The sequence below is a fragment of the Neopsephotus bourkii genome, unplaced genomic scaffold (assembly GCF_033783945.1).
Source record: "Neopsephotus bourkii isolate Nb327-2 ecotype Australia unplaced genomic scaffold, CSIRO-AGI_Nbou_v1 NB_1814, whole genome shotgun sequence".
Lineage (NCBI taxonomy): Eukaryota > Metazoa > Chordata > Aves > Psittaciformes > Psittacidae > Neopsephotus > Neopsephotus bourkii.
Window position 1 is genome coordinate 1366065 of NW_026902287.1, and position 24626 is coordinate 1390690.

General features: G+C 47.1%; 1 protein-coding gene across 1 annotated transcript; it reads left to right on the plus strand.

The window, feature by feature from the left end:
- Window positions 1-298: 298 nt before the first annotated feature.
- On the plus strand, window positions 299-23481 carry CORO2A (coronin 2A). Its single transcript, XM_061342690.1, has 11 exons — window positions 299-499; window positions 5412-5528; window positions 10043-10192; window positions 10740-10919; window positions 11581-11697; window positions 12594-12698; window positions 12882-12978; window positions 19877-19989; window positions 20783-20873; window positions 21157-21428; window positions 22479-23481. The coding sequence occupies exons 1-11, from the start codon at window positions 299-301 to the stop codon at window positions 22608-22610; spliced, it is 1575 nt and encodes a 524-aa protein (XP_061198674.1). The 3' UTR covers window positions 22611-23481.
- The last annotated feature ends 1145 nt before the right edge of the window (window positions 23482-24626 follow it).

Here is a 24626-nt window from a genome sequence, read left to right on the forward strand (position 1 = left end):
CCTCTTAAACTTGCTGCTGTGTGGCCCTGCCCCAGTGATAGGGACTGCATGCGCAGCCCAGCTGGTGATGGAGAGAGCTGTCTTCTCTCCCCTGCACTCTCTTCCCTTCATCACCCCATCTGCAATGGATGCAGACACAGGTCATGCCACAGGGGTGAAGACCAGCAGAGAAAAATATGACTGCTGCCGTTGATGTGAGGAGCACAGATGCGGAGGGGTGAGCCTGTGCTGGGGAGTGGGGGTCTGCAAGCCTTGCTTGGTCCTTATGTCATGAATCGTTGTGTTTCTCCAATTGCAGATGTCGTGGAACCTGCAGTACCGCACCTCCAAGTTCCGCCATGTGTATGGCAGACCAGCCAGTAAGGAAAAATGCTATGACTGCGTGCCCATCACCCACAATGTCCACGACAACCAGTTCTGCGCTGTAAACCCCCACTTCATTGCGGTGGTGACTGAGTGTGTGTGCGGGGGGGCCTTTGCTGTCATTCCCATACACCAGGTGAGCTCTCCTGAGGTAAGCTGGCTTTTGAGAGAGCATCAGGAGGCTGGAGGAGAGCCAGGCTTTCTAGGGAGCTAGATCACACAGAGGATATTCAGTTAATGCTGCTGTCCAGGTTGCAGAGTGATAGAAGGGGCCTCAGATGCCCTGGCAGGTGATTCCTGGGTTGTGTATAGTTTTATGTCTTACATTGCTGCTTGCAGTTTTTTAGCACCTTCATTCATTTCACATCTCATTTGCATTTCCTGTATAAAGAGCAGGAACTGTGCTATTCAGATGTTTGTCTCCTAGGAGAAATTTTAAATATAGAAGTAATTAGGAGACACAGGGGGCAAAATCTGAAAGCTGTGTTACTGGCATGTTTTCAGATACAACAAAAGGAAAATGCGGTATGTTTCACTCTACCTCCTGCTTTGTGAAAGAGTGGAGAAATAGTTATCAGGCAGTGAAGCTCTTAAGCTTAAAGCATCGATGCTGGAGAAGCTTCCCTTTTAGAAACAAATCCCATGTTTATGGGCTTTGGTGACTTATGGATCTGATGAGAGAGAGAAGCAGGCCATCTCATGTTTATTGCTTCAGAAAAAATTAGGCACACACACTAATGTGGATTAACTTGAATATGAGATTATGAGCTCTCTGGAATCAGGGCAGAACAGATGAAAGGCAAAAGTTCAGCCTTTAATTAAAAGTTAATTGATGGTGTTATTGCATTACCACTTTTTCAATATATATTTGCTAAGGATGAAAGTGAACTGGCTATGCTTGAAAAACTTAGCACAGTTCCTGGCCCTCCTCGACTTTGTTTGTTCATCTCCTTCACTGCAGGTGCTGTTCAAAGACAGTCCTTCTAAAATTAACCCTTGCCTTGTTTTTCTTGACTGAGTCACTTTTGCCCCCTCAATCATGATCTGTTGAGGCTGAAGAACTTGTCCTTACAGAGCTGCACCTGCATGCAGGCAGCTGGTGACTGTGGGACAGGGGGTGGGAGCCAGCTCTCAAAATGTTGGCAAAATGAGCTGAGGGTGCTTGCACTAGGTACTATTCATTTTTTCTGTCTTCTCACCTTTTTCAGCTCTCTAGGCTTATATTCAGTAGTAATTCTTCCATTCTTAACACCTGCTTAACACTCCATCCAGATCTGAAATACCTGCCTGCAGAAATAACTGCCTTATTTCAAAGGCATGGTAGAACTGGGAGATACAGAAAAAGGTTATTAAAGTACATCAATGAAAATATGCGAGGAAAGACTTTGTAAATTAGGCCTCAGTGAGTCTGGAAAAAAAGACAAAGAAGTGAGATATATAAAACTTGTCATGAGGATGGGGAAGAAGCATAAGGAGCAATTCTTGTTTTTTGTGGTATGGAATCCCTGGAATCCTGGTAAAGGGAGCAAACTGTTATCAGCCAATGTGAATCCTTCTGCAGTTCAGATGTGGAGCTCACTGCTCCAGATCCTGATGAGACCAGAAGAATTAAGGGGTGTAAATCAGGATGAAGTTATAGAGCTTTTTATGAACTGTGTTGGTTCTGATGCAAGTCCCTTGAGGGTTGACCATTGGTGGTGGATCGGGGAAAGTAACTGTACGTGCTGCGCTTTGTACAGCCATTCTCTGAATACCTGTTCCTGACCCTTGCTGAGTGTGGAGAGTGGCCTCAGCCGCTCACAGGAAGGTACCCTGAGCCTCGGGAGTGTGGTACACTTCCCAGCTGGTCCTACCTGGTAAAAACAGGCAGCTTTTGGTACACTTCCCAGCTGGTCCCACCTGGTAAAAACAGGCAGCTTTTGACTTGTGCTCCTGGTGGTGGTATTTGTGGCTGCCATCCTTTGCGATGCTGACCATGGAAGACAGCGTACTGTCGACCCAGCTGCAGGGAACCAAAGGCAGCTGCTCTGGAAATTATGTATGGGACAGTATTGGCTTCTCATGATGAGCCTCTGATCTGTGGTTACTTTTGACTGGATTCACAGGCAGCCGCCCCTTTACAGCCTTGCCATCGTGTGGAGAAAAAGCGCAAGAGCGCTTTTTAGCGAGTGCGGGAGATGGTAGCTGGGAAAGGAAGGCCTACACTTTCCAGGCTGGGTGAATAACCTGCCCTTGGAGGTGCTCTTGTCCCTCCAATGCTTTTTGGAGTTCTTTCTGCATGTGCTACTAGAGGTACTGCCTGCTTCAAGATGTGCTTAAATGCAGGCTCAACCTCTCTGTTGGACTGTGCCTCCTTGCTGACTTGTGCTCCTTATTGTGGGCACCAAGCTCTCTCATCAGTCTTTGCATAAATCCTACTCTCGACTGCTGCACTGTTCTTCCTCTCTGAGAGCCTGGGGGAGAGTTAGGGTTGACAGCAACAGAGGTTATATAGGGAGATAGCCCTTTGCCATAGAGACTCTCCTTTCAGCAGACCTTTGCTTTCAGCCTGAAGAGGAATTAGTTTAATATTTGCCACCACTTGGAGAATGGTCTTCTGATGCAGGATGTGTCAGACAGGCCCTCGTGAAGATGTACTGTTGAATGGCAGCACATCTCACCAGGGAGGAAGATGGCTGAACAGACTGACTGCCTTTGTTAATCTTGCAAGTCCAAGGAAACACAGGCTCAGTGACTATAATTGGGAGATGAATGGCCTTCTTACAAGCCTGTGCATAGATTGGTGTCTGGCACGGATGTGTTTGGGAACTGCCTGCAGTGCATAGCAAGCAAAGATTTTGACTGAGAGAGCAGTTTTGTGGCCTTCCTTTTTGTGGCAAAGGCCTGACTTTTTCCTTCTCCAATGACCAGACTCACTTGAGACTGCGTCTGTCTCTTCCTTTGCAGCATAAAGCAAAGGGATGAGAACAAAGTCTCAAGAGACAAGGAGATATTTATCCAAGTCTTTGCGATCTCCAGTCTTTCCATGCATCAGCACTGGCTGTTAAAGGAGGGATACCTACTCTGTACAAGCTGCTCTTCGGAGAGTTGAAAGGGCTGTCCCAGTAGAAGTGGTTTTTGTCAAGGAGCTACTTTTCAGAAGTGCTGAGAGGTTAGAAAGTGTGAGGTTGAAAATTCACTGATTTTCAGTCCCTCCAAATCTCTGTGGAAGTCAGTCTGCATGCATAACAATACATTAGTTACTGAAATAGCTTTTGAGACGAAAGCTTCCCCCAGCATGTGAAGAGCTTCACTTCCACATGCAGACGTGCATCTGAGATCAGCAGCTCTGCCTGTCCTATGTGTTTATTGGCAGCCTGGGGGTTCACGTGTTGCGGGGTCCTGCTCTGTCCCATGGCTGCAAGGCTGCACTGGGGCTGGTGGGTGGAAGAGCAAGGGCTCCTTTTCCAGGGCCAGCTGAGCCTGCTGAGGACATGGTGGTAGGACAGCCTTGCAGGATGAGACAGGGAGAGCAGGCTCAGGGCAGCCTGGGAGTCTCCCAGATGGAATGGGGAGCAGACAGTCAGTCAGCAATAGGAGGGGAAAGAGTTCCCATACGGATCAAGGGATCCTTGTGGCGCTGGCTGCCCAGCCCACTGAGTTGCCAAATTGAAACCAAGCCCTGAAGTGTACAAAAGGACACTGTGGGTGGGGGAACACTGCTTATTAAAGGCCTTTTATCTCTCTTCTGCATTCCCAAGTCACTTTGCATTGTCACAATTGTTTTAGACTGTAGTCTGAAAAAGCACAGTCTTTTACATTTCAAAGCCCTCCGGTGTTCAGTTTAAAGCAGGTGAGTCCCAGTCTATGTGATAAACTTTCCAGTGAGGCCAGTATAGTTACATGTTGTGTCCTGTTCTTCGTTCAGGACCATACACATTTTAAAGGCTGGGAAAATTACATTCAGGCCACATCCGTGTTAGAGCCAGCACTGATTCCCCTCTGCTGTACACTCCTAAGGCCCACCTCTGGAAAGGAGCAGGGAGAGCACCAATAGAAGTGTCTCCTTTCCATGAGAGCATGCATTGTGTTCATTTTGGTTTGTAATTCTTTGAGGTGGGACAAAAATAAAGCAGTAATCAGGACCAGCTTGCCACCACATCTCTAGGTGTCTGACCTTTGCTTTTGGACAGATGTCTTGGATAGAAGGTGGGCCTGTACTTCTGCTCCTGACAGTGAGAAGCAAGTGCTGCTCCAATGTTACTAAAATTCCCAGCAGCCTTCCTAGCACATAATACACTGGTTTGGCTTTGTAGCACTGTGCCTGCTGTATGTTTTTTTCCTGGTGCAAGACTGCTCCCAAGTGGCATCAGGCTCTCAATACTCCTTTGTGCACTTCCTGCGGGATTTTTAGTAGTGAAGATGCCACCCAAACTTGAAATCGTTTAGGAGAGTCTGGAATCTGGTTCAATCTGGTGAATGGCTGGATTTGAGCACCATCAGGGAGAAACAGATAGCTGTTGCAAGAAAAACTACATTTGTAATTTGTGTCACAAATGCCTTTTTGCTTGAAAAATAAAACAAACTCTAGCTGACGAAGCTAAAGAATAAAAGCTAAACTATATATGCATATATTTTTCCTGCTTATAAGAAATGTCTTCTGAAAGAGATAAGAAGTCTTATGGTGTGTGTGTTTCTCCCCCCAAGATCTTTAAAAAATATGGAGGATTCAATTTGCTTGTGAGTGTTTCCCCTCAAAGTTTTATCCTCATGTCTGAACCAAATGCTGTCTTCTAAACCTCAGCAGTCTCAACTGCTGCATGTGTACAGATTTTTTCATAGCAGTGTGTAATTAGAAAGGCCTGGACACTCCTTTCTTTTCAGTGGTATCATCAAGACTTGCTTAGCAGGGACAGCAATAGCCCATTCTCAATAGACAGAGACCACCCAGGGCACTGGGAGCATAACAAGGAGGAAGAGGTTTTTTTGCTGGAGCTGGCTTGGATCTTCTTTAAAAATGTCCTGTAATTACATGGCTCACCTTAGGTTTGTTGATACGTGTTTTCCAGACAGGCAAGCTCGACCCACATTATCCCAGAATATGGGGGCACAGAGGGAATGTTCTGGACATCAAGTGGAACCCATTCAATGACTTTGTTATAGCTTCGTGTTCAGAAGATGCCACAGTAAGTTTACCAGCTTGTTGACGGTGTTGTTACATGGCTAATATTCTTTTGGGGGAGAGAAATGAAAAATAAACCAAAAGGTCCACGGATGAGATGTAAAAGCATACATATACATATAAAAAAGTCAGGTAAAAGTAAGATACTTTCTTTCTCTTGGGGTCAGACCTTCCAGATGATATATCAAAATCAGTGTGTAAAGAAAGATCTGTTTCATTGGGACTTCTGTCTTTTTGGGTGTGTTTGCATGAGAAAACAAGAATACAAATTTAAAATGGAATTACTATTCAATTTTAATCATTATAAAACTCTTCCTTTAATTTCAAACAAAAGCTTCAACACAATGTAATCTGAAACAGCTGTTTCAGATTAATTCCCTGCAGAGCAAATTTGAGTTTCTCTTCTCAGTTACTCTGTAAAGTCATGCTGGATCACTTATGGAGTAGCTGAGGAATCTGTATCATACCATTCTGCAATAAGTGTTTTACCTGGTATTATTATAATTAAGATGCAGTCACACATTTTACCTCAGTATAGGTGCAGATGAGTAACTGAAATGTTTGTAATGGGCAATTTAACCCATATCTAAGTGATCATGAAAGCTTGTTTTTCCATGTCCTGTCAAAAGCGGGATGTTAACTTCTGCAACAGAGCCATCTGACTAACTACTATCTTTTTTTTCCGGAGATCCCCCATGTATTTTCTTCCACTGGGTATATTTACTCTCTACCACACAGCATCAGGGAGGTTTTCCTTGTCATTTCCTTCAGCCCTGGCTTAGTGCACATTCAGCCATTTCAGCTGCCAAAAATCACTCTTGAATTAGAAATCTAGGCTCTTTAAATTGTCCTTCATGTAGTGACTTTCCTTTGCTTATTTGGATATACTTGTCTTTTATTTTTTGAAGCCTTTAAATTTCCGGGCTGCCTGTGAGGGTTTTATTTTATCCTCCAACATGTTTGCTGAGTTTTCATACTGTTTTGGGATGGACCTGAGGCAGAAAGGACCTCTCTTTTGATCCTTAGATGAGGAATGAGCACTAGTTTCGAAACTTCCTGCTGCAGTTACAGAATCACAAAACCATTTGTGTTAAAGGAGCTTGGGTGTTCTCCTGTGCAGGTCCGTTGAGCACAGGAGGCAACCCAAGGATAGAGATTTCACCACCTCTCTGGGCAACCTGTTCCTGTTCTTCACTGCTTCCGTGGAGAAATATATTTCCTTATATGTAGTCAGAACCTCCCCAGTGTAGTTAGTACCTGCTGTATCCTGTCCTCTTCAAGACAGAGCCTGGCTCTAATTCCTTAGCAGTATTCTAAGTATTGAAGGCTTCTCTAAGTTTGCCTTGAAGGTGTCTTCTCCAAGGTAAGCAAGCCCATCTCCCTCAGCTTCTCCTCAAAGGGCAAGTGCTGCCACCTTCTGAGCATCCTGGTGGTCTCCACTGGAATCACTTATCAGCATCTTTATTGCACTGGGATACTGCAAAACTGATGCAGTGTTCCAGCTGCTGTTTAATGATAGCTGAGTAAATGAAAAAATTTCTTCCCTTGATCTAACGGCTGTCTTCTTTTTGTACCAGGCCAGGATGTTGCTAGCTTTCATCCCTGCCAGGATATGCTGCTGGGTCATATTTATCCTATTGTCTACCAGGACTCTGGAGTCTATGCAGAAAAGCTGCTTCCTGTCAGCTTTCTTTTCCAATATCCTACTGAAACTTGGCACTGGATCATTCTCTGATGATCTAAACAATGAAAATACTGAGCTTGTCACTGGGCTCATCAATAAAAGTTGTTCTAAGAGGTCTTGCTGTTTGTGAATATACTCTCTGTTTTGGTACCACCTTCCCATCATCCTGGCACGAGGACCTTAGGGGTCTGCTACACAATGACATAGTGTAGGGATACCTCTTCCATCCCCTTTAACTACAGGGGACAGCAGACTGTGTTTCTTAGTGTGACGTTTGCCTGGTAGCCAGTAGCTAGACTTGTAGAGCTCACTTAGTCCAAGCCCTACTCAAAGCAGGTCAGTTGAATCAGGTTGTTCCAAGCCTTGTCCAGGTGAGCTGGAAGATCTCCAAGGCTTCAGATGCTGTGGCCTCACTGGTCCCTTATTCCAGGGGTTGGGTGCCCTTCTAGGCAAAATAGGGCTCCTCTGATCCCCAGGGAGTGCCCATATTGCCATTTGTTTTCATTGCCTTTGGTGCTGTCCCTGTGCACCTCCAAAGACTCTGGCTCCATTTCCTCTATGCTTTTCTGCGATAAAGTTGAAGGGTAGCCAGAAACTGAACAAATTCTTTTCATCCCACCTCTCCTCAGATTTGTGCCCATTCTCCCTTCATCTCAGTGCCTGCTGTTGGATTCACACACCACTGACAGATGACGTCAACATCTGTCTTGTGCTGTCCTGTTCTAGAGAGCTCAGACTGGACATACTATTGACACATCTCCACAGCAACACTTTCTCTGTCCTGAGAGAAGTCTGAGGAAGTTTCTGGGGTCCTAGAGATGTCAACCACTTCCACTAGGCTGGACATCAGAGCCCAAGACTCCTTGCGTTCTGTTGTTGAACGTATGGTGCTCTCCACCATTTCTGAGCCTCACTGTGGCATAAGCCACTGTTCTGGCTTGTGTGCAAGGATGCATCTGGTTGTTCTTACTGGACTGGGTCTCCCTGGAGCTTTTGAGGATGGCCACAAGCTTCTGTGAAGGTAGTGGAAGTTTCTCATTACTCGCATTCCTCAGAGGTTTCTTGGCCATTAATCAGCCTTTCTGGAGCTTGCCTTGGTGATACCAGAGCTATCTTTCGCAGTGTGTAGCTAAAGATTGTAGAGTGGTAATTTTTGGAACGGGAGGGGATGGCTAGTCTCACCTATTGCCCTTTACAGTTCCCAGTGCTGCTTCAGGCAGGCTTGGAACTGAGGACAGGCACTGAGAGTTTGAATGATATGGGGAGAGGGCTTATCCTCTTATCCCTTCTGTTCCTTTTGGCATATCGTCAGGAACATATGAATTCAGCTTTCTGAGGATGTCTTGTGGTTATAGGGGCAATTCTGTGAATTCGCTTTGTCAGGTTTTCTTCAAAATGCAGCAAGGCAAACGGCTCACGCATTGTTCTTGCTTGACCTGGCTGGGCTGGCTCCAAGACCCACTCCTGCTCACTAAGCATTGGCAATTTCTGCTATTTAATACAGTCTGAGACACCAGCCAGGGGCTTTTCCCTGCTTTTATCACCAACCATTTAATAGCATGTGGGGTGAATGGCTCATTCTAGGCATTTCTCAGTATGAACACAATCTACTTTTCCATTTCTTACACTCTCAGCTCTATTGTGTTAGTGACAGCTGTTGAAGCTGTAAAGTGTGATGCTTTCTCTTACCACTCTGGAATTTTGTCTGGAGGCTACTGGACCCCACAGTCCTTAGGTTTCTGATGAGCTTGATTCCTCAGTTGAGAAGAATGCTCATGACCTTTCCCAGCAGGTCCCTGTATTTGTAGCTCTCCTTCTTTGTCTTATAAAGGTGTGATCCTCATTGGCCAAACAATGGGAGACTTGGGCAGATGTGGCTAGTTTCCATGACCTATCTGCCTCAAAGAGCATTACCCTTTTGCTTCAGGCTAAGTCTAGGAAAAAATATGACAAGCATAGCAATTTTCATTGTGCCAAAGGGTTAATCATCTGTTAGAGTCCTAAATAGTTGTGCTCCTACAGTTAGTGAGGGAAAGACTCTTTCATTATACCTGCATAGGTCAAGCCCCTTTTGCAGGTTTCTTCTATTTCTTCTTCCCCTCCAGGAGGACAGAGGTTTTTTGTCTTCATGCAGCAGCCCTGTAGAACCCAGGGGTGCAGGTAGACCTGTTATGAGACACTACACTCCCAGCTGAAGTTGAATAAACTTCAGTGCAGTGCTTCTCAGTCTCTCTTTTTGGAACATCTGCTCTGTGGGCTTCTGAGTACTTTGTCCACCTGCATGGGCTCAGTGTACTCTGACAAATGGCTGTGTCATTTGCAAAGTGTTCAGCACTGGAACAAACAGTACTGTAGCTGTCATCTGACCAGGGGAGTTGTCAGTTCTTTCACTAGGTAATATTGAGTGGATGACTGTTTGGATTGATCACTGCTATAATATATTTCTTTTAAGTTTATTTCAGATTCGCTCGGTTTTGCTCAAAGTTTGTTACGAGGCAAGGTCTGCAAGATCTGTCATTTACTTTTTCCCCTTGGAAATAATTGTAATTGGAAATTTTTGTAATTGTGTTGACAGCTTGGCCAAGTTTAAGTGTTGGATTACCAAGTTAAAACAAACTGGTAGAACTGCTGGCTAAAGATAGAGGGTAAAGAGGATTCCTCAGGCCCACAGAAAAGTAAAGGCACTAATTTAAATAACTGGCATTCAATAAAGCCAGGAGCATTCCTATTCGCTCTCAAGGGCACAATAATACCAAGGGAATAATAGTTATTGTTAAGTTCCAAATCAGCTCCTTACTCAGGAATCTCACAAAGACCCATCCTGTGCCATTCAGGTGAAAATCTGGGAGATCCCCAAGCCCTTGCTCACAAAAACCATTACCAGTCCGAAGAAGGAACTTGTTGGGCATGTTCGAAGAGTTGGTCTCATTGAATGGCATCCCACTGCTAATAACATCCTCTTCAGCTCTGGGTATGACTACAAGGTGGGTTGGTTCTATGTGCAGCTGTCCTCCTGGGGTACCCTGTTTGGCACGGTGTTTTGAAATTTGTTTTAATTTCAAGCTGTGAACTAATGCTAAAGAGTTCATAAGCCTTCCCCAGGGGGAAATTCCATGATGACCCCAAAGGCAAAAGGACATTGCTCCGAGTTCAGAAGGACTTCCTAATTTTCCAGTCTCTGATGAACTTAAGTTTACTGTGCCGTTCTCCTTTACTGGATTAGATACCATATGCAGTGCCATGCACTTTTTTGTGGTTTTTTTATTTGGCTTCATTCCTGTGCTAGTGCAAATATCTGCACTGATGCTGGCCACTTTTATGTATAAAATGTGGTTGTGAAGGAAATTAGAACATTTGACATTCTGAGCAGTGTATCCTTGATGTTACTGTAAGTACCAGGGGATATTTTAAATGCTGGAGAACAATCACTTATGATGGCAAGACCTATGCATGCAGAGAAGAGGTGAATAGGGCACACAAAGCCCTCAGATGGTCAGGCAGCAAAGGGCTGATTTTCTTTTATTTCTCCAGATAATGATCTGGAACCTTGACACCACGAAGACTGTCATCTCAAACCCAGTGAAGATCCTCAATGCTCACAGAGATGTGGTCCTTTCTATGTCATTCAACACAGATGGCAGTCTCCTTGCCACAGCCTGTAGGGACAGAAAGATACGTCTGATAGACCCTCGTGCAGGAACAGTCCTACAGGTAGGTTGGGTTCAGAGGTTTGTGGTTTATCTGATCTCACCCTTGGAGTGTTTCCTCTTCTGGATAGATTCATTGCCATTAAAGAAGACTCCTCTCTGCCTTCCATTGCCCAACACACCAGGTGGTGCAATTGCCTTCTGCTTTTCATGGAACACTTGCTGTCATTGTTGAACACAGAGTTTCCACATCTTACTACCATGCTGCTTGCTCCCTGAAACTCCTTTCAAAGGGCACTGTTCTCATAGCTGCCTCATGCAGTCCTGTGTGGGATGCCACAGGGAGGACTTGTAGAGATCAGGTGGACAGAAGGGTGCAAGTGTCCCATTGCCAGGGTTGTTATTGTTGCCTGGATTCTGTATTTGTTGGCAAGGTGAAGCTGACTTATTCCTAGGTATTTGCACAGATTTGGGCACACAAAGCCCTGGCAGCAATTAAGAGATTGTCCTTTTGCAAACATGTAATTCAGTAGTTTGACTGGGCTTTTGCAGATGGCTCTGAAGAGTTTAAGCTGCCTTTCTCAGATGCCCATGAAATCTTGCTCACTGTAGTTCAGGCAGGCTGAGCAAATCTTGCAGAAGTTACTGAGTCTTGTGTAACATGAAATGTAGCTATGCGATGAGTGCTGTCTCTTCCTCACACAGTGTCCTTTCTCTTCCTATAGGAAGCCAGCTACAACTCTCACAAAGCCAATAAAGTCTTGTTCCTTGGAAACATGAAAAAACTGATCTCTACTGGAATATCTCGGTGGAATAATAGGCAAATTGCATTATGGGACCAAGTGAGTTGGACCAGCAGTCTTAACCACACCAGCTTCAGTTTTCTTTCTCTCTTTTGCTGTCTCATTAACTTTTTCTACCTGCCAAATACCCAAGAACCGGTTTATAACAGCAATTCAGAAGTGATCTGTCAAATACTTAGTTGGTGATAGTCCTTATGTTATGACACTGTTAAGCTCTCAAAACTTCCAGCATAGAAATCCACCAGGACAGACAGAATGCTGTGCCTGCTATGGGTAGAAATCATTCGAAGAACCTTTGGATGGTCACAGTAACTCTGATTTAAAAGCAGCTCTTCCTGGTCTTCCTGGCAAATTGATACTGGTACTGGAAACAGAAATGAGCTCTAGACGTAGCCTACTCAGGTGAAGCCCTCAACTGAGTTAAAAAATGTGGGGTGTTTGTTTTCTGATGACCTTTGACATTGGAGTATTGAGATAGTACTTACTGATCACTTCCAAGACATGCTCTCCTATCACGATGCCTGCTAGCCCTATGGAACCCTGCTGTTTTCTACCCCTCTCTTACACAGTTATATTCTTTTCCTTTGTCAGTGTCTCACTTCATCCTTCTGTGTTAACTACCTTGTAACACAGTCTTTTGCCTCTTTGTTGTGCTGTCACCCTTTGTACCACTGTCACGAACTGATGTCCTGAGGTGCTGCACTCAATTGCGAGCCTGGGACAGAGCACCCATTTCTCACCCACAGAACTTTGAATAAATCTGTGCATGACCCTCTGTTCAGGGCAGCTGGCCATGGCCTAGGGTCATTATAGAGTATGAGTTTCTGAAGAAGCTGGCTTACGTGCCACTGTCAGGTGGGGCTCCGCTGAGATGTCCCTGACTCGAGGTGACTGGCCAGTGATTGAAGCTCTCTGTTTTTCCTGTGTCCTGCCAGGATGACCTTTCTGTGCCTTTATTGGAGGAGGATCTGGATGGCTCCTCTGGAATCCTGTTTCCCTTCTACGACTCAGACACACACATGCTTTATGTGGTGGGAAAGGTAAGTGCTTCCCGGTCAGCAAATGCTGGGGAGGCACACTGCAGAGCCCTAGCCTTCCCACATAGGAATCTGGGGGTAAATATTTAGTTCATTCTTGACTCTGCATGGCTTCTGAGGCCAGTCTTCTCAGACTGTCATACTAAGCAGCAGAGGTTGGCTTACGTTAATTTTCTTTGCCTTTAGGGTGATGGAAATATACGGTACTACGAGATAAGCCCTGAGAAACCATACATGTACTACCTGATGGAATATCGTTCTCATTTACCACAGAAGGGAATGGGTGAGTGACAGCATATGTCAAATGTTACAGGAAGATGGTGACTTCTTTGTTTTAAAGGCTGCCAGAGTCCAGGACTATCCAAAATATCATTTAGAAAAGAGAGTGGGCCAGATTTGAGTCTATGCAGGTTTACAATCAGTCAGCTGATTGGAGCTAGCCTAGCTAGAGCCGCAGCCGGCACGCTACAGTGACCGCGATCTTCTACCGAGATCAGGAAAATCAGAGGGGATAGAGCGGAGCCACCGCGATTCCCCACATTAGCCAACACTTCCCGATTCCCAAAGTTCCAGCAGCCCTTGCGAAAGAGTGGCTGACGTGGCGGGGGGCGTTCCCACGGCGAACGGCGACCACTCCCCTGCCCCTTGACTTGAAAAAGCCTTTGAGAGGGCAGCGACGGGGGTCGCTGCCCAGTAGGTGCAGGGAGGAACAGGTAGGTCGTTGTGCTGACCAGTATGGTCGCCTCCAGAAAGAGAGCTACCAGTAAGAGGGCTGTAGCAACGCAGACAGAGACCCCGGCCCTAACCGTGGCTGTTCAGGTCTCTGGATGCAGGGAGTGCCAGAGCCTGCTGCTGCCGGGGGAAGGAGGACAGCATTCCACCTGTGTGAGGTGTGAGCAGGTGGAAGATTTGCTCAGCTTGGTGGCTGAACTTAAGGAGGAGGTTGAGAGGCTGAGGAGCATCAGGGAGTGTGAAAGGGAGATCGACTGCTGGAGTAACTCCCTGGCTAACCAGTTGGAACGGCTCCAGGGAGATACCCCCCAAAAGAGGATGGACCCCCTGCCCTCTCAGACAGAGGGGGATGGACTGAGACAGCCCCTGTCATGTAGCTGTCGCCCGGAGGTAGGGGACCAAAAAGATGAGGAGGGTTGGAAGCGAGTTCCGGTTCGGCGTCGTGGGCAGCCCTCCTCCCTTCCTGCCCCGCTTCCCCCAGGTGTCCCTCTGTAATAGGTTTGAGGCCCTGGATCTGGAAGGAGAGGTAGGTGAGGATGTGGTGCAAGGCCCGCCTACAAGGCCACATAGGAAAAAGCGGTTGACTTCGCACCTCAAGACTGCCTCTGGTAAGAAAGAAAGAAGGGTCATTGTCAGTGGGTGATTCCATTCTGAAAGGAACAGAGGGCCCGATATGCAGAGTTGACCCTCATCGTAGGGAAGTGTGTAGTCTGCCTGGAGCCCGGATCAGGGATATCACCAGGGCGCTCCCCAACCTGGTGCGCCCGACAGACTACTACCCGCTGCTGGTCTTCCAGACGGGTGAAGGGGAACTTGCTTCCCGCACTCTGAGGGAGATGAAGAAAGACTACAGGGCCTTGGGGCGGATGGTGAAAGACTCTGGGGCTCAGGTGATCTTCTCTTCGCTCCTTCCATCTTCTGTTGATGATGTGGGACTGAATGGGGAAAATGCAGATCCATAAACGATTGGCTTCGAGGCTGGTGCTCCAGGCAGGGCTTTGGATTCTTTGATAACGGCTGGTTTTATAGGGCACCGGCCTGGACGTTGGCATGTGGGGAAAGGTTCTATCGCACAGAGGGTAAAAGGATGCTGGGGCACGAATTAGCGGGGCTGCATTTCCAGGGAGAGCTTTAAACTTCAGATTTGAAGGGGGGATGGGGTTGTAGCTCGGCTTGCCTCAGTGGGACAGCGCTCGCAATCGGGAATTGATGATGACTGGGAGGCCTCCTGTAATCCTGAGGGGTGAAATCGGTGTGCTCGGCTCGCTCCCTGAAATGTCTGTACGCCAATGCGCGCAGCATGGGAAATAAGCAGGAGGAGCTAGAAACCTGTGTTAAGTCGGGAGATTATGAGTGCTGGTGGCAATTCACAGAGACGTGGTGGGACAGCTGGCACTATGACTGGAATATAGTCATGGAGGGCTATGTCCTTTTCAGGAAAGACAGGCCAGCCACGCGGGGTGGTGGGGTTGCTCTTTACGTGCGAGAGCAGCTACAATGCGTTGAGTTCTGTCCGGGGACAGATGATGAGCGAGTCGAGAGTCTGTGGGTGAGAATTAAGGGGGCAGGCTGGCAGGGGCGATACTGTTGTGGGGGTCTGTTACAGGCCACCGGATCAGGGTGAGGAAGTTGACGAGGCCTTCTACAGGCAGCTGACAGCGCGGCCTCACGGTCACAGGCCGTGGTCGTCGTGGGCGATTTTAACTTCCCTGTAATGTGTGCTAGCAAGGACTGACTCGGCAACCCAGCCCGCAGTCCCAGGAGGTTCCTCCAATGAGTATGCGATGATAACTTCCTCATGCAAATGGTGGATGAGCCAACCAGGAGAGGTGCGCTGCTGGTATCTCATCCTCACTAACAAGGGAGTCGGTTGAAGGAGTGAGAAGGTTGAGGGCTGCCTTGGTTGCAGTGACCACGAGATGGTAGAGAATTCAGGATCTTGTCTGGTAGGGTCAGTAGAATAGCAAGTAGAATCGCAACGCCTGGACTTTAGCAGGGCAAACTTTGGCCTCTTCAAGCGATTGCTAGGGGAAATCCAGTGGGCTAGGCTGCTTGAAGGGAAAGGGGCCCAAGATAGTTGGTTGACGTTCAAGGACTGCTTTTTCCAAGCTCAAGATCGGAGCATCCCGACACGTAGGAAGTCGAGGAAGAGGGTCAGGAGACCTGCGTGGTTAAATAGGGAATTGCTCGGTATGCTCAAGTGGAAGAGGACAGTTTACAGGTCATGGAAAAGAAGGGCTGGCCACTTGGGAAGAATATAAGGCTGCTGCTAGAGGATGTAGGAAAGCTGCTAGGATGACTAAGGCCTCCTTGGAATTAAAGCTGGTGAGAGGGGTCAAGGACAGCAGAAAGAGCTTTTTTCAAATACATGGCAGGTAAAACTAACACCAGAGGCAATGTAGGCCCGCTGATGAATGGGATGGGTGCCCTGGTGACAGAAGATACAGAGATGGCAGAGTTACTGAATGCATCTTTCTTTGTCTCTCTGTCTACTCTGCTGGAGGCAGCCCTGAAGAGCCCTGTACCGCTGAGACCCCGGATGAAGATAGGTCAACGAGCAGCGAGTCTGCCTTAGTTGATGAGGAATGGGTTAAAGATCAGTTGAGCAATCTGGATATCCATAAATCCATGGGTCCAGATGGGATGCACCCGCGGGTGCTGAGGGGAACTGGCTGAGGTGCATTGCTAGACCCGCTCTCCATCATCTTTACCAAGTCTTGGGAAACGGGAGAGGTGCCTGAGGACTGAGGAGGAAAGCAAATGTCACTCCTGTCTTCAAAAAGGGAAAAGAAGGAGGACCCGGGTAACTATAGACCGGTTAGCCTCACCTCCGTTCCTGGGAAAGTGATGGAACACCTTATCCTTGGTGCCATCTTAAGGCATATCAAGGATAAGAGGAGTTATGAGGGGCAGTCAACATGGCTTCACCAAGGGGAAAGTCGACTGCTTGACCAATCTTGTAGCCTTTTATGAGGAAATAACGCGGTGGATGGATGATGGTAGGACGGTGGATGTGGTCTACCTTGAGCTTCAGCAAGAGCGTTTGACATGGGTCTCCCACAGCATCCTTGCGGCTAAATTGAGGAAGTGTGGTCTGGATGATCGGGTCGTGAGGTGGACTGTGAACTGGCTGAAGGAGAGAAGCCAGAGAGTTGTAGTCTATGGGGCGGAGTCTAGTTGGAGGCCTGTATCTAGTGGAGTGCCTCAAGGGTCGGTACTGGGACCAGTATTATTTAATATATTCATCAACGATTTAGATGAGGGAATTGAGTGTACTCATCAGCAAGTTTGCTGATGACACTAAGCTGGGAGGGGTGGCCGATACGCCAGAAGGCTGTGACGTGCCATCGAGCGAGACCTGGACAGGCTGGAGAGCTGGGCGGGGAATAACTTGATGAAATATAACAAGGGAAAGTGTAGAGTCCTGCATCTGGGCAGGAACAACCCCAGGTTCCAGTATAGGCTGGGGAACGACCTGTTAGAGAGCAGTGTAGGGGAGAGGGACCTGGGGGTCCTGGTGGACGACAGGGGTGACCATGAGCCGACACTGTGCCCTTGTGGGCCAAGAAGGCCAATGGCATCCTGGGTTGTATTAGAAGGGGGGTGGTTAGTAGGTCGAGAGAGGTCCTCCTTCCCCTCTACTCTGCCCTGGTGAGACCTCATCTGGAATACTGTGTCCAGTTCTGGGCCCCTCAGTTTAAAAAGGACAGGGACCTGCTGGAGAGAGTCCAGCGCAGGGCAACTAAGATGATTAAGGGAGTGCAGCATCTCCCCTTATGAGGAAAGACTGAGGGAGCTGGGTCTCTATAGTTTGGAGAAGAGGAGATTGAGGGGTGACCTTATTAGTGTATATAAATATATAAAGGGGGAGTGTCACGAGGATGGAGCCAGGCTCTTCTCAGTGGCAAACAATGAAAGGACAAGGGGTAATGGGTCACAAATTGGAGCACAAGAGGTTCCACTTAAACCTGAGAAGAAACTTCTCCTCAGTGAGGGTGACGGAACACTGGAACAGGCTGCCCAGGGAGGTTGTGGGAATCTCCTTCTTTGGAGACATTCAAGACCCGCCTGGACACGTTCCTGTGTAACCTTATCTAGGTGTTCCTGCTCCGGCAGGGGGATTGGACTAGATGATCTTTTGAGGTCCCTTCCAATCTCTAACCTACTGTGATACAGGTGCACAGCAGCCAGCTTGACCCAGTTTACCTTTATATCACACATGATATTACAGGGGCACAGGTTAGAGGGTACCCTTCTGACCAGCATAGCATGGGCCAGGCAGCTTTACCAGTCACTGCTGCATCCTCTCCTGCATACCTAATCAAGGTGGAAGGGAGGATAGTCTGGATTTAAAGGTGGAGGATGCGCCTTGCCCATTGTGAATCTGCTCCAAGGTTTTTGGCATTGAACTCTGTTGACATTGTTTCCGCTCTGGGGTTTCTCTGGTAATGGGTGCTCCACATCTTAATACCTTCACTCTTACTGCTTTTCTATCTTCTCCTTTGCTGGCATTTCCCAGTTAGTGATAGACTTGCCGTGATTAGGTCACCTCTACTCCATTGGAGGCCCGTGCTTATTAACCTGTTCACTTACTACCCATTGCTTAGCTCATTCAAGCTACACAATTTGGCTTTCAGCTCTCAGCTCCTATTGGTATCCTTTTCTTGAACCTTCTCCAGTCTACCCTGTAATCTGTATTCCTCTATAAACTGATGTGTTTTTAGGACCATTTGCCACCCCTCCACACTACTTGCAGACACTCCCATTCTTCCAGTACGTTGTTACAGACATTTAGCAGCACTGAATTTTGTACCTGTGTCCTTCAAAAAAACTGTTATTGGAAAGGAATAAATGATTTTAAACTTAACTGGAATATCTGTCTGTTACTCAGCTTTTACGATCCTTGCAGTATATAGTATCCTAATTTTTGGTTGTCATAGTCTTAAAATTTGTTCACTGAAAAGGAAGCGTTCAAGTGTTTTTAAAGGGCCTGAATGAATCAAATCTGCTTCCCTGACCTGACCTGTTATGCCGATCAAATCATACTGCTAAGGTTATTTCACTATATCTTATCCCCCAGTATTTGCAAAACAGAATACAATGTGGATGTAGAGGAGTGGAGCTTAGGTTTACATTTAGATGAATGCACAATGTAATGATCACTGGCCCTTCATGTAGAATCTACTGTTTAATGGGGTCATTTGGTATTAGTAAAAAACTAAGCTTCTGTAGGACACAATGAAGCAAGGTCTAAAGGAGAGACAATCCCTTTTGTTAAGGGAATGGATATGCATGTGTCTTCATATGTGTCGTGGTTTAAACTCAGCTGGTAATTCAGAACCTTGCTCACTCCCCCCCACTTCTTCATCTCTCCACTCCCAAAGGGATGTGAAGGAGAATGGAAAGAACGTAACTCCCACGGGTTGAGATAAGAACAGTCCAGTAACTAAAGTATAACACAGACCACTTCTGCTACCACCAATAATAATAATGATAAGGGAAATAACAAGGGAAGAGAATACAACTGATCACTGTCCACCGATTGATACCCAGCCCGACCCAAGCAGTGATCTAACCCTTCTGGGTAACTGCCTGCAGTTTATATAGTGGGCATGATGTGCTGTGGTATGGAATACCTGTTTGGCTGGTTTGGGTCAGGTGTCCTGTCTCTGCTTCCCCCTGGCTTCCCCTCCTCCCTGGCAGAGCATGAGACTCAGAAAGTTCTTGGCCAGACTAAACATTACTGAGCAACAACTAAAAACATCAGTGTTATCAGTGTTGTTCCCAGGCTGAAAGTAAAAAAACACAGCACTGCACCAGCTACTGAGAAGAAGAAAAATGACTGCTACTGTTGTACCCAGGACAGTAGGCTTTGGGCTTTATAAGCTTATGAGATAGAAATCCAGTGAGGTTACTAGGTACTTTGAGACTTTGTGTGGCTCAGTGAGTCCCTGAAGGACAAATGGTGCTTTCTGACAAAGTAGGTGTTCACATCCTACTCCTACTCCATTCTGCTTTGGTACAGTGCTGGGGGAAGGATACTGGGCTGGAAGAGCTTTCAGCATGACTCATGTAGCTCTTCTAATGTGTTCAGGTGTCCTGAAATCCCTTCCTGTTGATCCTGATAGTCAAATCCTGTGGCATTCCCTGCCAATTCTGCTCAGTCCTGTTCACTCAATTTGCAGCTCATGAGAATGAAGAAGGAACAGGAGGCTTGGCATGAAAAACACAGACCCTATATGTAGCTTGATGGTCTGACAGAAACCAAAATTGTTTAGTCTTGTTATTTGTGCCACTGAGCCAGTTTTGACTGCAGACTTCAAACCTCACTGCTGTATAGCTGATGCTGTGATTCCTTTTGTTGTTTAGTGTCGTCCCTATTCCAATGTGGATGACACTAACTTTCCTAGGGAGATTTATATCCTGTTTCTTTCATGCTATCCTACCAGGAATGATGCCAAAGAGAGGCCTTGAAGTGTCAGCTTGTGAAATCTTCCGTTTCTACAAACTGATACCTACTAAAAACATGATTGAGCCCATCTCCATGATTGTGCCTCGACGGGTAAGTTAACCTCAGGTCATGTTCGTGTCTTGGACAAATATCAGTGAAAAAGAAGGCAGCGCCCTCTCTGTGTGACTCCTGAGGGCAGGAAAGTAGGTATAACAGATTTTCGCTCTCCTGAACTGAGGGACAAAGCTGGTCAGCTTGTGGGAAAGCCATGCCAACAAACCCTGGCTGGGTAACTCGGGAGTTAGGTGTCTGTGTTTGACATAATGACAAAAGAGAGAAGAGTTGGGGGTGTCGTTGAGTTACATGACAATCTGCTTGTGGAAGAAAGAAGAATCACCCATGGAAAAAGGGAACAATGGATTCCAGAAACACTGGAAGGTATGAATGCCTTGAGTTCAGAAAGGCAGCAAGAACTAATGCTCATTGCAATGACCAGTCAGGCATGTTCTGCCAGTGTTATCTGCTTGGCCAGTTTCTGTCAGCTGATGATCAGCTAATAATTTGTGACTTGTGCCTATCCGTCGTATCCACTTACTTCATCCTCAGGAGTGCTGAATTTGTGAGAACTGGGTTAGTGTTTCACCAACCTCGCCCAGTCTGTTGTCTGGATGTGTAAAGACCTTATTGGCAGGAATTAAAATAGGCCTTCAGATACAATTCTGAGTTGGGGTGAGGAGGAGGAGGCTCAGGGCAGACAAGAAGGTTTTATGTCCAAGCTGGTGAGTGCTCATGGCACATCCTGTGCTGAGGTGGAACAAACTCCTTTCTCCACCACAATCCAGTATAGTCCCTATAAGCCAAAACCTCACTGATATGGTGACTCTGGACTTTTGTTTGCTTGCAGTCGGAGTCATACCAGGAAGACATCTACCCCTTGACCACAGCAGCCCAGCCAGCACTTACAGCACAAGAGTGGCTGAATGGAATTAACAAAGGTCAGTACATGGAGAGCTCCCCAGCCCTTCAGCTCTCGAGGGCTTTGGTAAACTGCTACTAGCTCCCTTGCCTGTCAAGTTCCAGAGAAAGAAAGGAAGGAAAAAGAGAGACATAACAGATATGGCTGTAAGCTAAAATAATTTGGTGGCTAAAATCTTCACCACTGTGAACTCTGGAATTCGCTCCACTCATTTATCCCTTCAGGCTGTTTGAGTGATTGCTTACAGCTGATTTCTCAGTGTGGTTCCTAAGTCCTAACCTGTCACCTACCTCCTCCCCTAGGACCTCTCTTGGTATCCTTGAGACCAGGCTCTGGAGTTGTGAATTCCTTACCACAGCTTCCTGAGACAGAGCCACCTGCAAAGACTGATGACCTGAGCCAGCACCAGGGCTGGGGAGGAAGGATGCCGCTGGAGGATGTGCAGGAGCCAAATGAGACTGAACATAGAAGAAAACTTCCCAGAGTGGAGGAGAAATTGCCAAAAAATGAGCAAATGTGTCTCTCCAGTAGCTTTGACATATTTGAGTGCCCACCACCCAAAACAGAAAATGAGGTGTGAATATCTGGGGTGAAGGGTTGGGACTGTGGGTGGAATCCTCAGCCAGCAAAAGGATGCCATTCACAAGGTGACAGAATCTGGGGAGGATTTATTATGCAGACCTGGCCAGTGCAAGCTCTTTGTGGGGCAGAAGCTCTGCATGCTCTGGCTGCAGAGCTGAAGCAGAAATGTGGCCCAGCTGAGGGAGTCTGGAAAGGCGAAAGCAGTCAGTATTCCTGCTTCTTAGGCATTCTTGTGCACTGACCTGCCTGGTGTCTGGGGACAAGGAGGCGCTTGTGACCTCCAGGGTCTGGAGAAGGGAAGGGGGTATATGCAGTGTAAACCTTCTATGGGAGCTGTGTTCAGAGAGCCCCATGAGGCATCAGGGATATCTGTGGAAGAAGTGGGTGTATCCTGCTTCCTTGGCCCGGGGTGCATCCATATAGCCTTGAGCGCTTAGCTATATTGTAGACCCTGACATGGGAAAGGAGCTGGCTTTGCCCCTGCCTCGGAAGCTCACTGCTGGGGAACAACTTGGCAGTGCAGTGCCACTGAGGCTGGCTACTGGTCACTGCCTGCTCCTGGGAATGGCTCCAGAAAAGGTCCTGGCAGCAACATGATCTGACTTAACTGACAGCCAAACCCCTCTGTGTATCGTAACCAAAGCTTGTGCAGTGGTGCAGGATCAATAGGAAAAAAGACCAGAAGTAAAAGGACATGCCTAAGGTCAGAGTAGGAGACATGGCAGATCCAGGAATTTAGACTCCAAATACTCTATGTGTTTAGGCTTTCTTGGAGCAATCAGTAGTGTGAAAGTTACTTTTTCTGATCTTTTCCATTGAATGAATCCAATGTAGCATCACTAAATGGTGCTGAGAAACACATGCATTTATAGTCCAAGCTAGAGGACAGCAGGAGCACTGCTGATGTTCATTCTGTTGGTTGAAGTCTTCCTCCTTAAATGGTTTCTCTCAGAAGTGAGATTTGACAGGACTGGTGACATTTGACAGAGTAAGTCTTGTGTTTCCTTACTGTAAGGGAGATAAAATGTGACTTTTCTTACAGCTTTTGCAGATGTTTTACCGACAACAGGAAGAAATCCGTAGACTACGTGAGCTGGTAAACCAGAGAGATGTTCAAATTAAACAGATGAAGCTGGAAAGTGGAAACTTCTCTATGGACACAGACAGTTACTGAGGGTGCTGGCCTCCAGCTCTTGGCACCCCTGGCAACTGCAGCAGAATCCTGTTTCTGTGGATGACTACTCCTAGTGTTTTTGCTGGGGGGAAAACGATGCGTCAGGCAGCATGGACTTCCCTGGCTTGTGGTGGTTGTATTTCCCTAATCATCACCAAACAGTTACTGATGGAATTGCTGTGCTTCTCCAGGCTCCCCTTGCTCGCAAGCTCACTTGTGTCAGAAGCTCATGCATTAATGCTAGTGAGAGACTTCGGAAAATCTTGCTCTTTGGATCCTGGAGATCCTCTAGGAACAACCTGTATTGCTGTTCCTCCACATGACATCAAGATGGGACGCTGAAGGCAGCTACCAGCTTCTTTTCCCACTCCTGGACTCAGCAGTGTGGCTCCTGTGGCTGCTGTCCTCCTCCCCTGGGAGACCACTCTGCAACTGAGCTTCACAGGCACCTCTAGCCCCCAAGTGATCCTCAAGCACCACAGTTGCCTCATGGCTTGGCCCTAAACCTGGGTGGCTGGGCAAAGCAATAGCTGCCCTTACTTGGAGATAGTCCTGCTCTAAGCGGGAGGCTGCACTGGGGCTCGCGCGTGCTGGCACTTTTGTGATAGATAAAGGAGAGTTGATGTTTGAAGGTTCTACTGTTAAAAGGGTGGTGGTGTGGGCTGATTGTCACCAGAAAAGCTTCAGGTGCAGCAGAGGTCTCTGGGTCCTTTGAGTCAGTGGCTTTCTGTCCCTCCTTCTGCCAAATACCAGTGACAGTCAGCTGGGGGCCCATGATGCTGCAGTGGTCATCAGGCAAATTAGAACAACATTTAAAGCTGCAGTGTTGAGCACACTTGCTCAAAGGTCTGGTGTCAGCTACACGAGGAGCATAGGAGCATCTGCTGTCAGCCACACGAGGACCACCACCGTGGGTGGTCACAAACAGTACTCCGCCTTTGCTGGGGTATTGCTTGTCCTGTCTGCAGCTTCTGCTTCCTTAGCTCCAAGTTGCCAGCACCTTGTCCAATGCCTGCAGCCATCTACAGCTGTAGGCTCCCTCTTTCCAGCTGTGTTGCCCAGCCTCCCGCATCCTCCAGGGCTGCCCTGTGTCCCCAGGCCCTGAAGCCACACACATACATCTGCCCTTCAGCATCAACTCTCTAGCTTGCTGCCTCCCCCAGCCCTTTCTTGGGAACAAAAGCAGCTGTAAGATGCATCCCATCCTTGGTTTCAGGGCTGGCACTTGTGACCAGCTTTTATGCAGCCTGCCTAGAGTGCAGAGCACCCATGCAGGACACAGACCTGCCTGCCTCATCGGTGCCTGGGGTTTTTTTCCATTTGTTCCTGCAGTGTGGGGCAAGAGTGTGCACTGTCTGTTGCCCTGGGATCTGAGCGCAGCAGCAGCACCGGAGTTTGAATGTCCCAAATGCAGAGCTTATGGAGATGTCTTAAACCCAAGCAGATCAAGCTACTGCTTTTTGACCTGTATCCGTGCACCTTTGTTGTGACACATGCAGGAATGAATACTATCCCCTTCTAGTTGCCTGATGTCTAATGTTTGTTTTCTCAAAAGTCTAAAGAAATTTAAGTATCTCTGTAGTTAGAAATTTCCAAAGACAGGAATCCTTAGCAAGGGGACTAAAAGCTGTGCACTGCCTGTGCTCATGTGAGATGCCCCTCTGGTTATCCCTGAAAGCAATAGCCAGCAGGGAGCTCACGGGCACTAAACACATTCAAGAGAGAGAATCACACGAAGACTCCAGCATCCGTTTTTCCCTGCTGCAAACACGTCACCCGCTTTCAAAAATATTCCATTTATTTATCAATAGCAACAACAGCCATGGGTGCTAAAAAGTCACAAATACTGTTGCTTCTTTCTGCAGCAGTACAGAAAGCGGGTAGTTGCTCATGTGCATCAGGAGGAGTCCTTTACCATCGGTCAATTAACACTACTCTTTTTGTAAAAAAAAATAATTATATATATATATATATATATATATATAACGAAGTTGTTGAAATAAACTTCATCTCACT